The following is a 21,945-nucleotide window of genomic DNA, read 5'->3' as shown; positions in this document are numbered from 1 at the left end:
TTCTGTAGAAGCCCTGTTCCTGTCCTTCCGGCACAGAGGAAGGCCAGCACTGATCCCAGTCCTCTGGGTAAGGTCTTGCTTAACCTGGCTCCCAGTACCTTTAGGCCAGGCAGCTGCCAGAGGTGGCCCTACTGTCCCTTCAGTCTCCCCCAGTCAGCTGTTTTTTGAGGAGTCGACACCTACCAAGAGAGAAGGAAATAAATCACATGAAGGGAATCACCTGCGCAGGAAAACCTTCCCGTGTACTGGGTGGGATCGGAGGAAGTGACTCTGAACTGAGAGGGTGGACACAAGCTTGTCGCTCCAAGGTGAGACCAGCTGGGTCTTCAGTCACCAGTCAGAGTGTTCGGAGACGTGCCTCCCCTCTGGCCCTTCAGAGTTAACGTCTCCTGCCTGTGAGGCTGCTGCAGACCTTCAGCCAGCTCCCAGCCCGCACAGCTGCTGTCTGCCCAGGGTTGTGAAGTCTCCTGCCTGCATATGCCAAAGGTTAGTTTTCCCCCAAACACCCACTTCGTCCTTTAGCACCTTCTCTGGGCACATCCTCCTCCCAGAGTGGCAGAATTTATACTTTGGAAATCGGCAAGCAGTACAAAGCAGGGATGCATTTTTCTTTTCTTTTCTTTTTTTTTTTTTTGGGGGGGGATGCATTTTTCTACTTCTGAATGCCTAGGCTTTGCACAGGTTTCCCATAACAGTAGGAATGCACCCTGGACTTAAATGTGATAAGTAGTTTGGGGCCATGACCTTGGGCAGGATACAAAGGATCTGAGGGGAAAAATGAGGAAATAGCCTTCCAGGATGACTAAGAATCCATGGAGAAATTTCTCATCGTGTGCAAATGAGGAAAATTCCAACGTATATCTTCATTGTTATGCATGTCGTATTTGTAAAGGAAAAGGAAGTAGTCATAACTCATAGGAAAAGAAAAACAGCACTGACGAAAACAGAAATTGTACCAAAGAAAACACACATGTGGTAAAGAAACACTGGAACGAGGATGAAAGGCAGAAATCCCCAGGAAATGCAATTACAATATAGCAATGCACACATATTAAAAGTGCTGACAATAGGGCGCCTGGGTGGCTCAATGGCTTAAAGACTCTGCCTTTGGCTCAGGTTGTGATTCCGGGGTCCTCGGATCAAGCCCTGCATCAGGCTCTGTGCTCAACGGGGAGCCTGCTTCCCCCCTTTCTCTGCCTCTCTGCCTACTTGTGATCTCTGTCTGTCAAATAAATAAATAAAATATTTAAAAAAGAAGGGGCTGACAGGGGTGCCTGGGTGGCTCAGTCATTAAATGTCTCTCTTTGGAGCAGGTCATGATCCTAGGGTCCTGGGATGGAGCGGGGCATTGGCTCCCTGCTGTGTGGGAAGCCTGATTCTTCCTCTCCCACTCCTCCTGCTTGTGCTCCCTCTCACTCTCTCTCTCTGAAATAAATAATAAGTTAAATCCTTTAAAAAAAAAAAAAAAGACAGGTCTTGTACAGTAACCCTCTCAAGGAGTGTCAGGAAAAAATTCTGGAGTCTCATACATACCTGAAGGGAATGCAACAGTGAACACATCAGACCCCATTTTGACCTTTCAGGACAATGTTCACAGTCACCTCTGACTAACCGCTGTGCTTTGAGGTTTTTTCTAGTTTTAAGTTGTTTTTTATCCTTTTTAAAGATTCTATTTCTTCGAGAGAGATAGATCACAAGTAGGGAGAGCAGCAGGCAGGGAGGGGGAAGCAGAGAGCCCAATGTGGTCTCAATCCCAGGACCCTGAGATCATGACCTGAGCCAAAGGCAGAGGATCAACCTACTGAGCCACCCAGGCTCCCGTCAGCCCTTCCAGTTTTACCACAAATGAAATGAAACCTCTATCCACATACGGAATTATAAAGAAAATACAGAGTGACTCCTTTGCAAAGAGTAAATACTAGAAATATCCCAGATGCTCCAAACAGATGAAGACACCAAGAGTGGTATACATCCAGAAGAAAACAGTACTGTTGAAAGGGACACACATTCAGGGCCCCTGGGTGGCTCAGTCATTAACTGCCTTCAGCTCAGGTCATGATCCCAAGTCCTGGGATGGAGCCCTGCATCAGGCTTCCTGCTCAGCAGGAGGCCTGCTTCTCTCTCTCACTCCCCCTGCTTGTGTTTCCCCTTTCTCTCCGACAAATAAAATCTTAAAAAAAAAAAAAAAAAAAAGCTGGGAAGTCGACCTAGGGGACAAATGGTTTATTCAAGGACTTTGGGAGATATTAGGCAAGAAAAGGACTCTGTACCACCTCCTCCAGTAAGATCTGTGTTCTTAGCCCTAAAGGCTGGGAGTATCTGGGAGACTACCTGAGAGGAGGGTGGTTCAGAACAAGTGTGTGCTAGCCCTTTAGGATTCCAACAAGTATGCTGGCTGGGAGAGTTCACAAAAGCTACATCCCTGGAGGATAAATTGTGCCTTGTCTTTATCTTTTTTCCTCCTGCACCTTGACATGTAAGCACCAGAGGGCAAATCAGAATTCATGGGTCATTTTACCACTATCTCTTACACAGGCTATGCGTCTGAACGTGAAGAATTTATGAACACTGATCCCAGCCAGCCAGGCACATCATCTGGGGATACCCTTTTGGAAGACATACACCCCATCAGGGGCCTGAGGTGTTCTCTGAGGTACCTAACTGCCCATTCATCTAGATTACCAATTACAGCCCCCCTGCCCCTGTGGGGGTTCCAAGTGGAAACTGCACGGCCGGTCACAAGGCTCCTGTGAAGAATGTGGGTAGAGATTCCACTCAACAGTGCCCGGCAGCCTGGGCTATCAGCTATGGACAAGCAAAATATTTGTTTCCACAAGCACTGGAGAAGGTCTCAAGTGCTCCCTCTTCACGGTGACCTCTGAGCACACACAGCTTCCTGGCACCCAGACCACAAAACCCAGATGTGGATCTGAGGAGACCCTACTAGCTAGAACTGATGTAACACACCACCACACTCTGGGTGACCAGACAAGAGAAATTTATTTCACCCCAGTCTCGAAATTGAACATAAGATGTCAGCTGGGTTAGTTTCTTCTGAGGCCTCTCTCCTTGGCTTGCAGATGGGGATTCCGTGTCCACCCATGGTCATCCCTGGGTGCCGGATTCCTCATCTCCTCTTCTCACGGCGCCAGACATACCGCATGAGTCCATCCTAATAACCCACTTCAACCTCATGATGTCTTTAAAGATGCTCTACCTATCCTCACCTTGTGAGGTATTGGGGGTCATACTGCAAAATACAGATTTGGGTATACAATTCAGCTCATCACAAAGGTCTTGGGTTATAACGCAAATTAACACACAGGCTGGAGCATGAACATATGTATATGCACGTCAATATTACTGATACATTTGCAATGTTCCTCTCAGAGACACAGAAAGTATGGGATGGAATGCGATCTGCTTATCCTTCATGTGGGAGAGCCCAATGCTGCTTTCAAACCACCCCTTCGAGTGCACACAATGTCTAAGATCAAGGGTAATTAAACAAACATGGCACTTACTGATACATTAATCAGAGCAACACGGGGCACATAATTCCTGTGTGGTGACCTGGAAGCTGCAAATAGTTATCAAAGCATCAGGAGACCAGTAATACCCCCGTGGGTATTAGCCTTCCTGTGCGAGTCACCACCTAGAACTCACAACTCCCACTGTGGATCAACACTGGTCACATCCATGCCCTAACTGGGAACGGAACAAGTGGTTTCAAGTACCTAGAATAAGGATGAGCAGGCTGGAAAGTGGACAGCTCGGCATCATTAACCATGGTGGGGTGGTGACGACACTACTGGGAACTGCCAGCCACCAGACACTGCCAAAGACACTGTCAGTGACTTCCATCTTGCAGTGACTACACACATCCGAAAGCACTATGCAGTTTCCGAATTTTTCTGAAAATGGCTGGTTCTTATGGGAAGTCACTGCACTGGGGACATTCAGGGGAACTATGTTTAATTCAGGTAGTTTTCTACCTCAGAGGTTGTCCTCCAACCTAAATGCCACTACACAAGAAGTATACCACCTTTGCTGTTTTAGATTCTTCCTGCAGTGCAAAGGCTGTAATGATGTCTCAAAGTGTTATGACTCATGGAGATTTCCGACATTCATGGCACTCTAAGGCCTTTCTCTTGAGTGAACTAGCTTGTGACAATGGAGGGCAGTACTTGTAATAAAAGATTTCCCACATTCATTGCACTAATAAGGCCTTTCTCCAGTGTGAAGTCTCTGGTGACGGTGGAGGGTAGAATTATCAACAAATGATTTCCCACATTCATTACACATATAAGGCCTGTCTCCAGTGTGAACTCTGTTGTGAGAATGGAGGGAAAAAACAGTACGGAATGATTTTCCCACATTCATTGCACTCATAAGGCTTTTCTCCAGTGTGAAGTGTCAGGTGGGAATGGAGGGCAGATCTAGTAAAAAAGGATTTCCCACATTCATTACACTCATAAGGCCGTTTACCTGTGTGATGCATTTTGTGTTTACTGAGGGTACTTTTTTGGACAAAGGATTTGCTGCAGTCAGGGCATTTATAAAGTCTCTCTCCACTGTGAACTCTCTGGTGATCCTGGAGCTGTTTACTAGTGATGAAAGATTTCCCACATTCACTGCACTTATAAGGTCTCTGTCCAGTATGAAGTATCTGGTGAGTACAGAGTGAAGAATTTGCAGCAAAGGATTTCCCACATTCATGGCACTAGTAAGGCTTTTCTCCAGAGTGAGTTCTCTGGTGACGACGGAGGGCACTAAAACTCATAAAACATTTGCCACATTCGCTACACTTGTAACGCCTTTCCCCAGTGTGAGTTTTCTGGTGATAATAGAGAGCAGGATTAGAGGTAAATGATTTCCCACATTCACGGCACTCATAAGGTCTTTCTCCAGTGTGACGTCTGCAGTGATTACGAAAGCCAAAAAGAGTAGTACAACATTTCCCACATTCAATACACTGATAAGGTTTCTGTCCAGCATGAGTTTTCTGGTGAAAACGGAAGGAACATTTAGCAGTAAAAGATTTGCCACATAAATAACACTTATAAGTCTGTTCACCAGGATGAAGCTTGATGTGATAATGGACAGAACTTTTTCGACGAAAGTATTTCCCACATTCAGTGCATTCATAAGGCCTTTCTCCAGTGTGAATTCTCTGATGACGACAGAGGGCAGAATTCCTAGCAAAGGATTTCCCACATTCACTGCACTTATAAGGCTTTTCTCCAGTGTGAACCCACTGGTGAGAAGAGACTTGAAATTTACTTGTAAAAGATTTGCCACATTCATGGCACATATAAGGCTTTTCTCCAGTGTGAACCCACTGGTGACAAGAGAGAAGTGAATTACTTGTAAAAGATTTGCCACATCGATGGCACGTATAGGGCTTTTCTCCAGTGTGAACACTATGGTGATGATGGAGGCCACTGCGACTCATAAAAGATTTGCCACATTTGCTACACTCGTAAGGCCTTTCTCCACTGTGAACTCTGTGGTGATAACGGAGGGAAGTAATATGAACAAAACATTTCCCACATTCATTGCATTTATAAGGCCTTTCTCCAGTGTGCGTTCTCTGGTGAGAACGGAGAGATGAAGTACTGGTAACAGATTTCCCACAATCACTGCACTCATACTGTCTTTTCCCTGTGTGAGATCGCTGATGATAACAGAGGGCAGACATAGACGGAAAAGATTTTGTACAGACATGACACTTATAAAACCTATCTCCAGACTGAACCCTATGAGTAATCGACACTGAGCTACCGCTGACAGATTCCAAACACCCGCTACAAACATAATTTATCCCTCCACTGGGCAACTTCTGGACATTATGGGGGACAGATTTACCACCAAAAGATTTCCCACATTTGCTGCACGTGTACTGCCTGGATCCACCCTGAGTCTTCCCATGTTCATTCAGTGTTGGTCGTTGCCCAAGGGATTTTCCACATGGACCAAACTCATGATGTCGTGCTCTAGTATGGTATCTCTGGTGTATTGCAAATAAGGACTTGTACCTGAAAGTTTTCCCACATTCACTGCACACAAAGCACTGTCCTCCAAAGTGGACACCCTGGTTGCGTGTATCTGTGTGTTTGGGACCAAAGGCATTCTCGCATCCACCCCTAGCACCACGACTGCTTCCGCATTGTAACGTTGCCCTGCACTGGGGGATCATCTCTGGTTTCTCCCCAGTATGAGTGGCCTCTTGCCCCAGAAGCCCCGAGCCAGACAGCAAGTCCTTCTCAACCTCTCCACAGGTAAAGGGCTTTCCCGAACCACCGGATCCCCAGCTCTTGACAGCAGAGGCCCTGTCCACACGGCTTCTGAGTGGTTTTGCTCCCGCGGGCTGCTCCTGCTGCTGCTGCTGCTCCAACTTCACACTGAAAGAAAATCGTTTCCCGCAGGCCCCACACCTCAACCGTTTCTGGCTGTTTTCTTTCCCCTGGAGCTCAGCCAAATGGAAAATGTCTCTCAAGACGGGACCGCACATCTCACAGGGGTGGGTCTTCCGGGAAGACAGAGCAGCCCTGGGCGTCCAGGTCCGTGAAACGCCTACGGAAGCGCTCTGTGCAAAGGGGGCCTCCTCATCTTCAGCTCCACAGCAGCAACCTGAAAGCAGAGAAACGTTGGTGAAACACATGCTGGCTGTAGCGTGGGGTGAGCCCATCACACACGCACCCGACTCACCTAAGCAGGATGTACACCATGCCTTTCCAGACAAAGGAGACAGAATTCATTTGAAAGACAGGTAGCTGCGCACGACTGGGCACAACCAGTCAGAGTACTGGGGAGAGCACACTAGAAGGACAGAAAACTAGGGTATGACACAAGGAAGACAGCCAGAGCCTACAGCTTATTCTTTGCCCAACGGTTTGTGTAGGTCCATTTCTGCTGCTGAGATTTGGCTGAGTATAGAGGCTACAGGAATATCCCACCCCAAGAAATTTACTTGTGGTCAAGGACAGTTGAGGACGTGTGAATATGTCATGGTAAAACTTTCAGGGGTGAATGCTGAACCACATGGAAATAGCAGTGAGAGATACGGGTGCCATGTGGAGGCCCGAGAAGCATTAATTACCCCTATACTGGACATCATGGAAGTACCAAAGGGTAGAATTCAGAAGTCCACAAACTGTCAATAGTAAGGAAGGAAAGACAGAAATGGGGTGTGGCCATCTGCGTAGACACCGCAGTCAGGTTGAAGAAATTGAAGAAACTCAGTACGATCTGAACACGGTGCTGGTATCACACTTTTCCCAGCTGCCATCCACCAGAACCAGGTTCCCTATGAGCCCACCTGCTCATGCGTGGAGCACGTCCGTGCTATGTATGACACACAACGGACTCTTCCCTGGAAGCCTTCCTGAGCAACCAAAGGGTACCAGAAGCATACCAATACTATAGGAAAACGGGCCAAGGGGACCGCCAGCACTGTCCTAGAGCTACTCAGGACACAACAAAGAAAAACATCCTATGCGACTGATGGCAGCAGGAAGGTGGCAAAGCAGAAATCATCCCTCACCTCAACAAAAAATCAGTTCGACAGTTGTCTATGAGTGGCCTTAGCCTGAAGTGCCCAAGAGCCCATTAACACTGACTAGAACACAGCAGACCATCAAAGGGGGCACAAGCACACAGAAAGACGGCTGGAGACTGTGTTAGCACAGACATGTGCGACGTGTGAGAAATTAGGCCTGGGCTGGCTCCATCCGGCGCAGGGTGGGTGCGACTGCGGCCCCTGATCACACAGCCTCCAGCTTCCTGCTCCACAGGGGACACCGGAACACTGGCCAGCAAGTTAACCCATGTCTGAAGCCAAAGCAATTTGAGAAAGAGGATCAAGCTGAAGGCAGCACACTTGTGGTTTCAAACTATACTACAAAGCCAGTGTTTTCCCAACACTAGGGCACGGGCATCCAAACAGACCAGTGGAACGGAATGAAGAGCCCAGAAGTAAAGCAACACGTCTACAGATGACTAATCTTTGACAATGAGGCCAAGAATCAACCCTGGGGAAGAATAACCTCTTTCATACTGCTGTGGTATCTGACTGTCCAAATGAAAACACAAGGATCCTGGGTCTCCTGCTTGCAGCACTCAAGGAAATGAACTTCAAATTGATTAAGGACCTACACATAGGATCTCAAACCCTAAAATTCCTAGGAAAAAAACATAGGGAAAAGCCTCTGTAACCTTATTCCTGACAATGCTTTTTTGAGTGGGACATCTGAAGCACACACAACGAAAGCAAGCACTCACAAATACCACTACACCAAATTGAAAAGTGCAACTTTTCAGGTGCACCAGAGCCAATGAAACACACCAGAGAGTGAAAAGGATGTACATGTGACTAACACGTGCTCACAATCACCAATCATCAGGGAAACGAAAACCAAAACCACAAGATATCACCTCCTACCTCTTACAATGGCTATTACCAAAAAAGACAAGAGGTAACACCCTGGTCAGGTTGTGCAGAAAAAGGAACACTGGAATACCGTTGCTGGGAATGTATACAGGGAAGTCTGTGTGGAAAATATTAGGGACACCCAACAAAAATTGAAAATACAACTACCACACAGTCGACCACTGCCATTTCTAGGTATGTATTCTAAGGACACAGAATCCGTATCTCCACAACCTACCCGAACAGGAACATCCACTGCAGTACTATTCACAAAGCCAACATATGGAAACATTACTGTGTGTCAGTGTTTATACTGACAAATCGGGGGCAACCGCCCAGCTCAGTCCATAGAGTACACAACTCTTGCTCTCAGGTGGTGAGTTCAAGCCCCATAGCGGGCATGGAGTATATCTTAAAAAAATAAAAAGAATAAAAAAATAAATTGTTTCTAGATAGAGAAATAAATAACGTGACAAAAAAACATTTAGTACACCCATGTGCAGGAATAGTCAGCCATAAAACTGCAGGCAACCCTGCCACTTGCCACAAACAGATGAATCCGAAAAAAAAAAAAAAACCACTCTAAGTCAAATAAGCCACACAGCAAAACACAAACCCTGTATGTGGATACAGGGTACAAACCCACTTATGTGGATATATATATATTTTTTAAGATTATTTATTTATTTATTTGACAGACAGAGATCACGAGTAGGCAGAGTAGGCAGAGAGAGAGAGAGGAGGATGCAGGCTTCCCACCAAGCAGAGAGCCCGATGCCGGGGCTCAACCCCATGACCCCGGATTCATGACCTGAGCTGAAGGCAGAGGCTTTAGCCCACTGAGCCACCCAGGTGCCCCTATGTGGATATTTATTAAGAAAAGAAAAAAGTCAAACTCAAAGAAACAGAAAGGAGAATGCCACAAGCTAAAGACTGAAATGGGGAGATGTTGGTAAGGATACAACTAACAGTCACAAGATAACTTCTGAGGCTCTATCATACAGCACATTGACTACAGTTGCCAATATTCTATGGAACACTTGAAATTTGCTATTCAGGTAGATATTAAGCTTCAGAACCACCAACAACAGAAAATGTAATTGTGTCAAGCGATCCTGGACTGATCAGGTTCATTTTGTTAGTAATTTCATAATGTAAGGGCACCTCGATGTCTGGGTCTAGAGATCAAGGCCTGCCTCAGGATCCCTGCTCAGCATAGTCACCACGAGTTTCTCTCAGTCTGCCCCTACCCCTGGCTCTCCCTCACACACATAACACACACTCTCTCTCTAATAAATGAATAATTAAAAATTCATAATGTATATCAAATCATTATGTAATATAATTTCAATAATACAATTTTATTTGTCAATCATATCTCACAAGGATGAATGGAGGGTGGCAGGTAAAAAAGCGATTTAACACCACAAAAAGAACCATAAAGGGCAGTCTTGAGAAGTAACCCATGGTACACATAAGCAGTAAACATGCCCATGCCTCCAATTTCAGGCACAGGCAGAAATGAGGAAATGTCACCCCAAGGAAGGGTTCAAAACCCAGGCCACAGAAATGGCACCAATCTGAACACAGAGACCAAGCCAGGGAGAGAGCAAGCAAGGTGCATTCCATCAGCCTCAATGCAGGACCACTGACCTGCGATCTTAGCCGATCAGGGCTCAGCACAGCGGGTACTGGGGCTGCGGGCAGACAGAAGGGCACACCAACAACTCAGGGCCAGCAACAAAAGCAACTGCCCAGAAAGCCAGGGAAGCACCCAGTGAACACAGTCCACACCAGAGAAGCACAAACCCTCCCCTGGAGAATGGAAAAGGGGAGTCCGCAGGATACAGAGTCCAGGGCAGGTCAAGGGGACGCCGAGGGCCTTACCCAGTGACGATACAAGTGCAAAGTTCTCCAGCATCACATGGTGGTACAGCCGTCTCTGAGCCTCATCAAGAAGCCTCCACTCCTTCCAGGAGAAGTACACGGCCACGTCCTCAAAGGTCACACCACACTACCACGAAAGGAAAACATGGAACCCTGAGCATTCTCTCTCTGAGAACTCACCAGCCAACCCACACACCCACCCCAGTCTCTCCTACCAGCCCAGCTCCCCTCCTCAGATAAACACCATGTCCTGCTGTTCCTAATGCTGCTCTCCTCTCACCTTCCCACCATTCACTGTTCAGTGCTCAGCAATAACACGCAGGGGACACATGGAAGCAATCTAAGCTCCAGGTTTCGTCTGCAAGTCCCATCCCCCTGCCAGGATATTCCCATGGAGTCTCCCAGGTCATGCCCTCAAGACAGCCAATTATAGGCCCTGCTCTGCAGGGAAGTCTTCAATACCAGGACCCTGAGGCCCTTAGCTCACACTTCCTCTCCAGGTCTACATGATTCTGTAGACTGTACCTCTCTCATGTCTTCAGACCCCACAGATGAGAGCCCACACCTTCCAAAGGATTCTCCCTTGACTCACACTTGTCCTTGTCACTTGACAACCACTTCATACATCACTTGATGTGTGACAAACTCAAACAGGTTCCACTACCACACCAATACGCCCCATGGATACCAACTGAGGGAAAGCCTCAAATGCTGCTGAGAGGCCTCCTCGCCTGCCTCTAATCCTCCCTGCAGCACGACACTCACAACCACTGTCAACCTAGGACCTCCTACACCGTCGTCTACTTCTCTGCTACCCATGCTGGCCCTTGACAATCTGAAGGTACCACTTTCCACTGAACCTTTGTGAAGTCTTCAGTGGTCTCCCTGGAGTCTCCCTGCCCAGCACAGTGCATCACAAATGACCACATTTGCCCCAAACCTTTTCTAACAGCAAGTCTTTGAAACACCTCAAGGACCATAAAAACATCCCAAATTGCTGTTGAAGCCCCACAACACTGAATAAAGAGCATCCCCAGACTATCAAATGCTCCTGTACAAGAGGTGCTGTATGTCTCCATGGGTTAAGGGCTGATTTCTGCTCTTCGCTTAGGTCTTGATCAGGGTCATGAGTTCAGCCCCCATGTTAGACTCTATACCCGGCATGGAGACTACTGGGGAAAACAAATAAACAAACTCCTAGGTGTCCTAGCTCTATCTCTTGTTCGATCATTCCATGGAAGACTTGCCCTGTATCTGCCACATCATTCTTTCTCCTTCACCACCTGTGTTGGCCATGCCCAGCAAACCCAACCAGGAGTTAAAGAAGAGAAACACTCTGAAGCACAGTTTACCAGGACCCTGAGACCTACGGATAGCATTGCCTGGGTACTCTGCCTTCCCTTCCTAAATGTGATCTAAATCTCCACCCTACACAATACCTATCATTCTTCCAACTGTCCATCCTAATGGTCTTTCTCGCCCCAGTGTCCCAAGATTTCCCATCCAGCTGCCCACCTTTTGCCATCACTCACACTTCTCTCAAACATCAGAGATTGTAAACAATGTGAAAACAACTTAGGTATCCCCAAGGACAATCAACTCACTGGTAACTTCCATCTGGATGATGGCAGCCTTCATACCTTTGCCTACCCTAGCCATGTGAAAATAATGGGAAAACTCACCAGCATGGGGTCAGAGGCTACAACTGGGATACCCTCAGACACTACTACCGTGATGAACTGCAGACGCAAGAGGAGGGACAGACTCGACCCTATACTACCCCAGTACTTCACTACCCCAGAGCCCCAAAAAAGACAGGCTTTCCATCACCCCACCCAACAGTTCAGCCAATGCCAAGCCACTGTTCTTGGGACTCTCAGTTTACTTCAATGCACTGGGTGTTCCTAACAGCCTTCAAAACTCTTCCCCTTTTCCCCTTAAAAAAATCCTACCTCTCCTTTGTACTCCTGACTGTCCTACTGTTTTGCCGAAGCTTGTTTGTTCTGAACTTCAATTTCTTTCCTTTACCCACCATTTTGGTGGGTAAAATAACTGCCAGTTTTTGTTTCATTTTTACGGTTCACTGGCGTTTTCCCAGATCCCTCCCTTTCTCTGTGTGTCAACCGCAACACCCACAATTTGGTTTGGCTCTTCTTAAAAAAGTACTATAATTTGGGTCGCCTGGAAGGCTCAGTGGGTTAAGTCTCTGCCTTTGGCTCGGTGCATGATCTCAGGTCCTGGAATGGAGCCCTGTGGCGGCAGGGAGCCTGCTTCCCCCTCTCTCTGTCGCCTCTCTTCCTACTTCTTTTTTTTTTTTTTTTAAAGATTTTATTTATTTATTTGACAGAGATCACAAGTAGGCATAAAGGCAGGCAGAGAGAGAGGAGGAAGCAGTCTCCCTGCCGAGCAGAGAGCCCGATGTGGGGCTTGATCCCAGGACCCTGGAATCATGACCTGAGCTGAAGGCAGAGGCTTTAACCCACTGAGCACCCAGGCGCCCCCGCTCTTCCTACTTCTGATCAAATAAGTAAATAACATCTTTTTTTTTTTTTTTTTTTGTAAGGACCACAATTCAACCAATTCTCCAACATCCACGGTGGTCATTCTACTCCATCAACAATAACACTGAAGGGTCTCGGTGACGCTTTCCCTTGAGGGCCCCACTCTTGACTTTGGCTCAGGTCAGGATCACAGGATGCTGGGGCAGTTATCTCCACTCTCAGAGGGAGTCGGCAGGGATTCTCTCTCTCCCTCTCCTCCGAGCCCTCAACGCGCGCGTGTTTTATGTCAAATAAATATCTTTAAGAAAATCAGTATCATCCATTTTGCAAATGCCTCCTGCGCGCTCACCCCCGGCGGCGGCGCTTCTCCGAGGCCCGAGAAAGCCCCCTGACACCCGGGGTAGACCACCTCCCCTCACCGCCAGCAGACACGGCCTCGGCAGGCAGAGACCGCGCCGGCCTCACCCGCCGCGCCGCACCCTGCTTCTGACAGAACCAATGCAGCCGCACCGTCTCCCGTTGGTGGCGCGGGCCCCCTGCAGCCCCCGCCCCTGCGGCCCGTCAGCCCGGCGCCCGCACGCAGCCCGCCGGCGCTCCCACACAGGCCCCCGCCCACCGGCGCCTCCTTGTCCCGGACACCAGGGCCTGGGCCGCAGGGCAATGAACAGGCGCCCCGCGCTCGGGCCTTCCGGGTATGCGTGGGGGCGGCGGGGAGGGCCCGGCGGACGAGCGTTTACCTCAGCCGAGTCCCTGGGCGCGGCTGCCGCCATTGGGCCGGAGGGGAGCGGACACCTGGGCTCAACTGTGTGCGGCGAGGACGGCGCCTCCCTCAGTGTTTCAGATCAGTCACACAAACACGCGACCCTCCACAGCAGCATACGAATAAGCAGGTCCAACAGGCGGCAAAAACACCCTCAGGTCTTGAAGCCTGAAGTTCCCCACCCCCAGCGGATGCGCATCCGTAGAATTGCCTTGTCCTGTTCCCTCATTGGCTCCTCGGTCTGTCCCCGTGGGCGGAGCTTCTTCTGGGGGGTGTGGGTCCTAAAGTTCTGGCGGTTGCCCTTAGGCGACCTTGAACCCTGGAATGTGTGTGCTTTGTTTACGTGGCATCCTGACGGTTGGAGTAAAGAGCTGCCCCACTCAGAGAAACCGCCCTGGTGACTTTAAAGGCAGAGAAGAGCCCTCATTTCAGACTCCGTGACTCTCAGCTTCCAAAGTAGAAAAGTGCTATTTTAGATGCTCCTAATCCTTTTACTGAGATAGTCTATCCTTTCTGTACGACAGTTCAGAAATAAAGAGACCTTACATAGCTGCAAAGATGTTCCTGCTCCTCCAATGTTTGCATCCTGAAGTATTAGAGTCAGTTTCCTATGTTTCAGTAGGATTGGCTGGGAACTGTAGATTAGTTCCGGTTAAACAGCCAGATATTCAAGCCATCACACTGTAAATGTCTGTTGGCTTTGTTCAGTGATTTGTGGATTGGGCAGCATCCCATCTAGCAAGGAGAGGGCAGCTCTTAAGCGCTATAGAAAGGGAAAGTTTTAGGGGTGCCTGGGTGGCTCAGTGGGTTAAAAAGCCTCTGCCTTTGGCTCAGGTTATGATCCCAGGGTCCTGGAATCAAGGCCCGCACCCGGCTCTCTGCTGAGCAGGGAACCTGCTTCCTCCCTTCTCTCTGCCTGCTTCTCTGCCTACTTGTGATCTCTGTCAAATAAATAAATAAAATCTTAAAAAAAAAGGGGGGGGGAGTTTTCTAAAGGTAGGACAAGACTACTATAAGCAGAAAAAAGGATTAGTTAAGGTGAAGTCACCTTACTGTGGAGACAGAGTCTTATTAGGAAAATGACTCAACTTTTGGGTGACAGAGAGGGCCCATCAATGTGGCAGATTACCTTTGTGGTGCTGAGTAGAAAATTCCTGACTGAGCAGTGGAATCTGAATTTCTGGAGGAGGTTGAAAGTGCAATGAGCTCAGGTATTATGCCCTGGTTTGGTGACATGGCCTAGCTAAGTGACACTATTTGGGGCCCCTGGTTTCCTTTTTCACACCCTAAACATCTTGGTGACATTAAAGGAGGACAAGGGATGGTGAGTCACCCAGAATTATGGGGATAATGATGATGAGGCGCATTTCTGGTTCCACACTCAACCTCTCTTGCTTATATAGTGACTGTGTTGCACCTGTTGAGAAACATTTTTATCCGTGTATTTCTTACTCTGTATTCTCAGGTATATTCATTGCCTTTTAAGAGACTGACATTACCTCAAACACAGAGGTAACTAATTAACTGATGCTAGTTTTGGTACCAAAAGTGTTTGGTAGGGGCACCTGGGTGGCTCAGTGGGTTAAAGCCTCTGCTTTCAGCTCAGGTCATGGTCCCAGGGTCCTGGGATCGAGCCCCGCATTGGGCTCTCTGCTCAGCAGGGGGCCTGCTTCCTCCTCTCTCTCTGCCTGCCTCTCTGCCTACTTGTGATCTGTCAAATAAATAAAATCTTTTAAAAAAAAAAAAGTGTTTGGTACAAAGTGTTTGGTACCACAACACTTTGCCATTTTTAGTTGGAGCATGTGTGCGAAGGGAGAATCCAAGTCCACTGCTCTCATCGTCTTGCTGGGAAGTAACTCTTCTTTCTTCAGACACTGGCAGTAAGTACTGTTGCTGGAGGAGCTGAAATTACTTCTAAAAAAATTGTGAAATACAGGGACGCCTGGGTGGCTCAGTTGGTTGGGCAGCTGCCTTCAGCTCAGGTCGTGATCCCAGCATCCTGGGATCGAGTCCCACATCGGGCTCCTTGCTCCGCAGGGAGCCTGCTTCTCCCTCTGACTCTGCCTTCCACTCTGTCTGCCTATGCTCGCTCTCGCTCGCTCTCTCTCTGACAAATAAATAAAATCTTTAAAAAAAAATTGTGAAATACATATTTAGATGTTTAAAGACAGTAGCAGAAATAAATATGGGGAAACCCACATTCCATCTCCCTACACATCACTAAAGGCTAAAAAACAGTTACCAGTTCACAGACCTTTTAGGAGAAGGCTTAGCAAATCTGAGAAAAGAGAATCAAACGAGCATTCACCATTCTAGACGAATGTGCCTCACATAGTGAGACTTTTATCTCCAACACGTGATTTTTTTTCATTCCTAAAAACACTGAATGCTACTGTCAACCCGAAGGATAAAGAGCCCATTTTGTTTTGTTTTGTTGTTGTTGTTTTTGTTGGGCTGGCAGGAAGGGCTACTAAAGATGGCGAAAGTTCCCGCCACAAGACCTGAGCTCAGACAGGAGAACAAAGGCCCAAGCAGGAATCTGAGACCCCCGCCCCGGGCTCCTGTGGACCAATGGGATCCCGATGAGCGGCGAGATATCCAAATAAGGGAAACTTGCCAAAAGACCCCTGAGCTTTCCCCAAGACCCCTTAAAAGCCCCCCACCCCCCGCCTTGGGCGGGACTTCCGCCACTCTGCTTTCCAGAGTGGCGGAACCTCGCCGGAGGGTGCCCACCTCCTCCCGGCGCAACTTTCCTGGCTCCTCTTCTTCTGAGCCCTGAAACTTCACCGGAGAGCGTTTTTAATAAATCTTGCCTTGCACCCACTTTGCCTGGTGTTGTGTTTATCTCGCCGGAAAAAGCTTTACAGTTTTTTACAAGCAAACTGAGTTAATTCTAGAATAACAGTGGAATTCCAAATCAGGATAAGCGCACTATAGCAAACCAGGAACAATACAAAGAGACAAGAGGAAAGTCAGCTTTTATTAGGTCTTAGAAGATTGAGGAGGATAACTTTGAATAAAATGTCCTTGAAAAACCGGAGATTGAGTTTTGACAGTGTTTCATTGTCTGCATACCAAGGTTAGTGTGTCCTTGCTTCCGCAAGGAGGTATCAATCTTTCTTTTATTAAAAGCAGGAGATTAAAATCCTCCCAGGAATGTATGCTCATTTGTCAAGATAAAAATTACCTTCCTTCCTACTGCTGATTTTGCATGTCCTACCAGTGTGTACCCTGTGGTTCCTTAATCCATTTTCAATGAGTTGTCTCATGATTTCCACATTACTTTAGAGAGACTTAAAAGAGTACATTTAGGGTACCTAGAGTTCAAATGAAAGGGAAATTGAAAATGTCATCTTTATTTACTGTTCTAACAAATATGCATTGGGGTTTTCAGGAACTTGGGTAGATGCATGGGAGAAATGCAGGCACAAGACAAGCAGTCCTAGGGATGCCTGAGTGTCTCAGTTGGTGAAGTGCTTGCCTTCGGCTCAGGTCATGATCCCAGGGTCCTGGGATCGAGCCCCTCATTGGGCTCCCTGCTCCACGAGGAGCCTGCTTCTCCCTCTCTCTCTACCTCTTTTCCTGCTTGTGCATGTTGTGTCTCTCTGACAAATAAAATATATATATAAAAAAAAAAAAAGACAAGCAGTCCTGTGTTCCTGTGGCACTCATTATGTTTAAGGAAAACACGAATGTGCCTCACATAGTGAGGAAAACAAAAGCAGAAATACTGAGTTAAACCGCATGGTAGGTTGTAGCAGGAGCAATGGAACAAGGAGAGGTGATGTTGTGAAAAGGGGATTGGATGGAAGAGGCAATAAGGAAGCCCCACTTGGCAGAGCCTTGACAGACAGGATCACAAGTAGGCAGAGAGGCAGGCAGACAGAGAGAGAGAGGAGGAAGCAGGCTCCCTGCAGAGCAGAGAGCCCGATGTGGGGCTTGATCCCAGGACCCTGGGATCATGACCTGAGCCGAAGGCAGAGGCTTAACCCACTGAGCCACCCAGGTGCCCCTAGGCATCCCATTTTTAATGAAGGAAATGAATGTGTTCTGAGGAATTTTGCTGCTGAGGTTACAAGCTCCTGCTGCTGTAGAGCAGGTAAGTGTGAGTGGAGGAGTATCAGGTGCCCATCCCCAAGATGCACAGGAAGGAGATGCAGTGCTATATGTCTGTCTCAGCCAGAGGCTTCTTGAAACACTCACTCTGCGACTACCCCCAGAGTCCCTGAGTCAGTATGTTGTCTCGTGCAGTGAGAATGAGCATTTTTAATGAGCTGGGGTGCAGCTGATGGAGAGGGCAATGCAGAGATGAAGCCTTGACAAGAGGTTTTTTTGGGGGGGGAAGGCCGGGCGGCCTCCCTCCAGACTCCAGTAGAGGGCAGCTGGGGACCTACAGACTATGATGAGTGGAAGAGCCCAGGCTGCTAATGCACACCTGCAGAGGGTCCCTGTGCTGAGTGGAGCAGACTGAAGCTGAAGGACCCCAGGTCAGAACTATAGTACAGCCTATAAGTTTTAACATTCTTTTTATAACCAGCTTATGCTAACTAAGAAACTGTGGCCAGCTGACCATAGATAAGGGAGTCAGCAAGCAGCATAACAGGATAACGAATAGCAAAAATCTGTGTTTAACCCAGCTGTTTCTGGCTTCTGTATAATAATGCTTCTAATGCTTTGCTAAGAAATGAAAAATTGCTTAAACCCTCGCTCGCTGTGTAATCAAATAAAGTTATACCCTTCCCCTGTTAAGAATTTCCCCTACTACTAAGTAAGATTGATAAGGGTTGTCTCCCGTACCAAGGCCGGAGACGTACGGTTCTGCACGTATGCTAGCTGGAGCTGGAGACGTGCAGTTCAGCACGTACGCTAGCTGGAGACGTGCGGTTCAGCACGTATACAGATAAAGGTTAGAAACGTGCAATTCAACACGTACCCTCTACTGTACACTACCTGAACGGTGACTGGCCAGAATGTATGGTTGGTTTTAAAGGATTGGCTACCTGTGTGTAGGGCTTACTGTAATGCTTTGAAATTACTGGCTAGAAAAGTGAGGGCTCTGATGTAATGGACTGTAAAATTCTATATTAAGGGACTCCCGAAACAGATCGGGGCTCTCAGACACTGACCCGTCCCTCGCGGATTTCATGGTCAAGTGTCCCTGGGAGTCCGAGCATGCCCGAATAAAATCCTCTTGCTTATTGCATCCAGTGGTCTGTGAGTGCGTCCTTGGGTGCGGGTCCTCTAGGGTCTTTCAAAGCCTTAAAGGACTGGAGTGCCAGGGTCGCCAGTGGGGAAGACTCCACAGGAAGCCACCCTCCACCCCCCTTTCCAGCTTCCTATTGAAATCAACAAGCAGGACATCGGATGCAGGTGACTCTGATGCCCTACCCCCTACACAGGCAAACTGAAACCTAACCTCCAGCGAATTCTTTTAAATGTCTCAAATGGGGGCGCCTGGGTGGCTCAGTGGGTTAAGCCTCTGCCTTCAGCTCAGGTCATGATCCCAGAGTCCTGGGATCAAGCCCCGCATCGGGCTCTCTGATCGGCGGGGAGCCTACTTCCCCCTCTGTCTCTGCCTGCCTCTCTGCCTACTTGTGATCCTGTCTGTCAAAATAAATAAATAAAATCTTAAAAAAAATGGGATGCCTAGAATGTCGGTTTTCTGTTGTTTTTTAACAGATTACTACTCCTCTGTGGACACAGAAAATGAAAAGTCACTAATCACTCTGCTGTGGGAACGAAGGAGAACAACAATAAAGTTCCTTACAACTTCCACCCCACTGACAAGTACTTGGGAAAGGCAGGACAACCTTATTCTAGCAACTCAACTCTCTCAGGGTAGTACTTTCCTAAAGGAAAAGGACACCTTAGCTTGACCTTAGCCAGAACTCCAGGATCCTGTAGGTCTTCTTTAACATATGAAAATCTCTTTGGAAACTTCCTTTAGTTCTACCCAGCACCCCCCACCCCAATGATTAGCAATCATTCTCTAAACAAATAGCCCACTGATACCCATCGGAAGGGTCTCATGACTAAGGTTTTAGTAGAAGTACTAAATGAAATCCTCACAACAGCTATCCCTCAAGGTCCTGGAAACCTTGCTAACAAGATTCTAAGAGACTAATGCTATCAAACTTAAAAATATGAGTTACCCCTCATAATCCCAGTGCAACTCTTTCTGACCACAGGTTCTGTTCTGTACTTTAATAAACCACCTCTGTCTTCCAGAAGACATCTCAAGAATTCTTTCTTGACCACGTGATCCCTCACCCCAACATTTCTTTTCTTTTTTTTTTTTTTTGAGATTTTATTTATTTATTTGACACAGAGAGAGAGCACAAGCAAGGGGAGCGTTAAGCAGAAGGAGAAGCAGGCTCCCCACCAAGCAAAGAGATGGATGTGGGGCTCCATCCCAGGGTCCTGACCCAAAGGCAAACCCTTAACTGACTGAGCCACTAAGGAGCCCCTCACTCCAACATCTCACCCAACCCTATGTGATGCAGAAAAACTATTTTTTAAAAAGATTTTATTTTATTTGACACAGAGAGAGAGAGACAGCAAGAGAGGAAACACAAGAGCAGGAGAGGGAGAGGGAACAGCAGACCCTGCGGAGCAGGGAGCCCGATGTGGGGCTCCATCCCAGGACTCTGGGATCATGACCTGAGCCAAAGGCAGACTGCTGAGCCACCCAGGCGCCCCAGAAAAATAATTATTTGCAGTACAATATCCTTTTAGAATTTCTCTGGCACATGGAAGGGTTGCTCTATGTGTGTGAGGGGCTCTTTGTTCAAATATGTTCCTATGTCACAAAAATCCAAGTTTGGTTGCACATGGCTCCAAATCCAATATTCAACAGACAACTACTGACTAGAACAGTGTATGAGCTTTAATCAGGAGACAGGCCACATGGAGAGAAGGCAGACCACTGTACAAAGGCCAACTCCAAAGTTGTTTGGCCTCACCCAAACAGTTTTTATTTTTTATTTTTGGGGGGGTTTATTTATTTATTTGAGAAAGAGAGAAAACAAAGCTGGGGTAGAGGCAGAGGGAGAGAGAAAGAAGCAGGATCCCTGCTGATGGGGGACTCTATCTCAGGACCTGGGATCATGACCTGAGTTGAAGGCAGATGCTTCACCGACTGAGCCACCCTGGTGCCCCAGCCAGGGGTTTTTAGAGGAGTTTGGGGCAGTTAACTAGTAAAGGGTGTACACCTGTCCTTAACACTTCTCAACTACATGCAGACTCCATGAAACTACCTATCGATGTCATCACAGTGCTGGTAGGCTGGTTCCTTCCTTAGTGCCTAGAGATTGTGCAAGAGGGTCTGTTCTGCTTTGTGGCAATCACAATGCTCAGCTCCTTCTATGAGAGAAAACATGAACTATAGATAAACGAGAAAGGTTAATCCATCATGTGGGCTAAGGATGCTTCTTTAACCTTAAGATTACTAGGTTGGCCCAAGGGCCTGAGATGAGTCCACATATATATCCTGTTTTCTTTGGACTAAAAGAGGACCTTGGCTGCCCCCATTTTGACTTCAAACTTTCTAGTTGGGTTCTTTCCAGTCTGTCTCTTGACAGACGGAAGACCCTGCTGGCAAGGCATCCCCTAATGGGAACCAAAACTATCCCCTTGAGCTCTAAGAATTGTCCTGAGCCAGCAAGTGCCCCACCCATGATTGACTCCAGGAGTGATCTGACTTTCACTGCCTACCTGCATGTACCACCCACCTTTGGTCGAAAATTTCCTTATACAAACCTGAAGCTACTTTTGTCACTTTGGAGTCAGTCTTTGAGAGGTGAGTCCAGGGATCTTCTCTGCACCGGCCTCACTGAGAGAGATTCCTTCCCCGTTTCACCACCACCTCTCCCTCCGCCTTTGGACTTGGTCACAAGGGAGAGGCCAAACCTAGTCTGTTCGCGACCCTCAGGGTAGGTGCTCTTGCACCCCTATGCCCCAATAGTACAACAAAGTCAAAATGAATAAGGGACAGGTGGTGCCTGGTGGGGATATATAGACAGGGGGCTCCATGATCAGGTTCACAGAAATCCCAAAAATGTGGAGATGTAAGGAAACCAGAGAAAAGGGAACACTCCAGACTTCCCTGCCCTAGGTGCCTGAGGGGGATGACAGTCTCCTGTGATCCCAGAAAATAACCAGACCCTAAAAAGAAGTAAGCCACTAAAGATGTTATCACTAGTCCTTAATCAGTGGTGCTGCCAGTAGAGAAGTCGAAAAGATTTAAGTTCCCTGGTTAGCTTTCTATAACAGACCAACCCTAAAAGCCCTCAGTGGCAACCCAGTCGGGATCCCTCTCGCTCCTGAGAGATTTTTCCGTATTCTTGCTTAATAGACTTCTACTGCTT

General features: G+C 47.7%; 1 protein-coding gene across 6 annotated transcripts in view; it reads right to left on the bottom strand.

The window, feature by feature from the left end:
• Positions 1 to 3,018: 3,018 nt before the first annotated feature.
• LOC309852573 (zinc finger protein 671-like) overlaps positions 3,019 to 21,945 on the bottom strand; it is a 128,005-nt gene continuing 109,078 nt past the window's right edge. The window contains exons 4-6 of one of the 6 annotated variants that reach the window (XM_082709430.1): positions 10,319 to 10,445; positions 10,085 to 10,128; positions 6,485 to 6,633 (exon numbers count right to left, since the gene is read on the bottom strand). In XM_082709430.1, coding sequence (XP_082565556.1) covers positions 6,577 to 6,633; positions 10,085 to 10,128; positions 10,319 to 10,445 — 228 coding nt within the window. In that variant the 3' untranslated portion in view covers positions 6,485 to 6,576. Of the gene's footprint in view, positions 6,634 to 8,562; positions 8,843 to 9,784; positions 10,446 to 21,945 lie in introns of those variants that run through there. The other 5 variants (XM_082709431.1, XM_082709436.1, XM_082709429.1 and 2 more) reach the window with 5 other exon arrangements.

Source organism: Mustela nivalis, assembly GCF_964662115.1.
Source record: "Mustela nivalis genome assembly, chromosome: 18".
Classification (NCBI taxonomy): Eukaryota; Metazoa; Chordata; class Mammalia; order Carnivora; family Mustelidae; genus Mustela; species Mustela nivalis.
The sequence above is the reverse complement of the archived record's forward strand: the minus strand, read 5'-3'. Positions and strand labels throughout refer to the sequence as shown.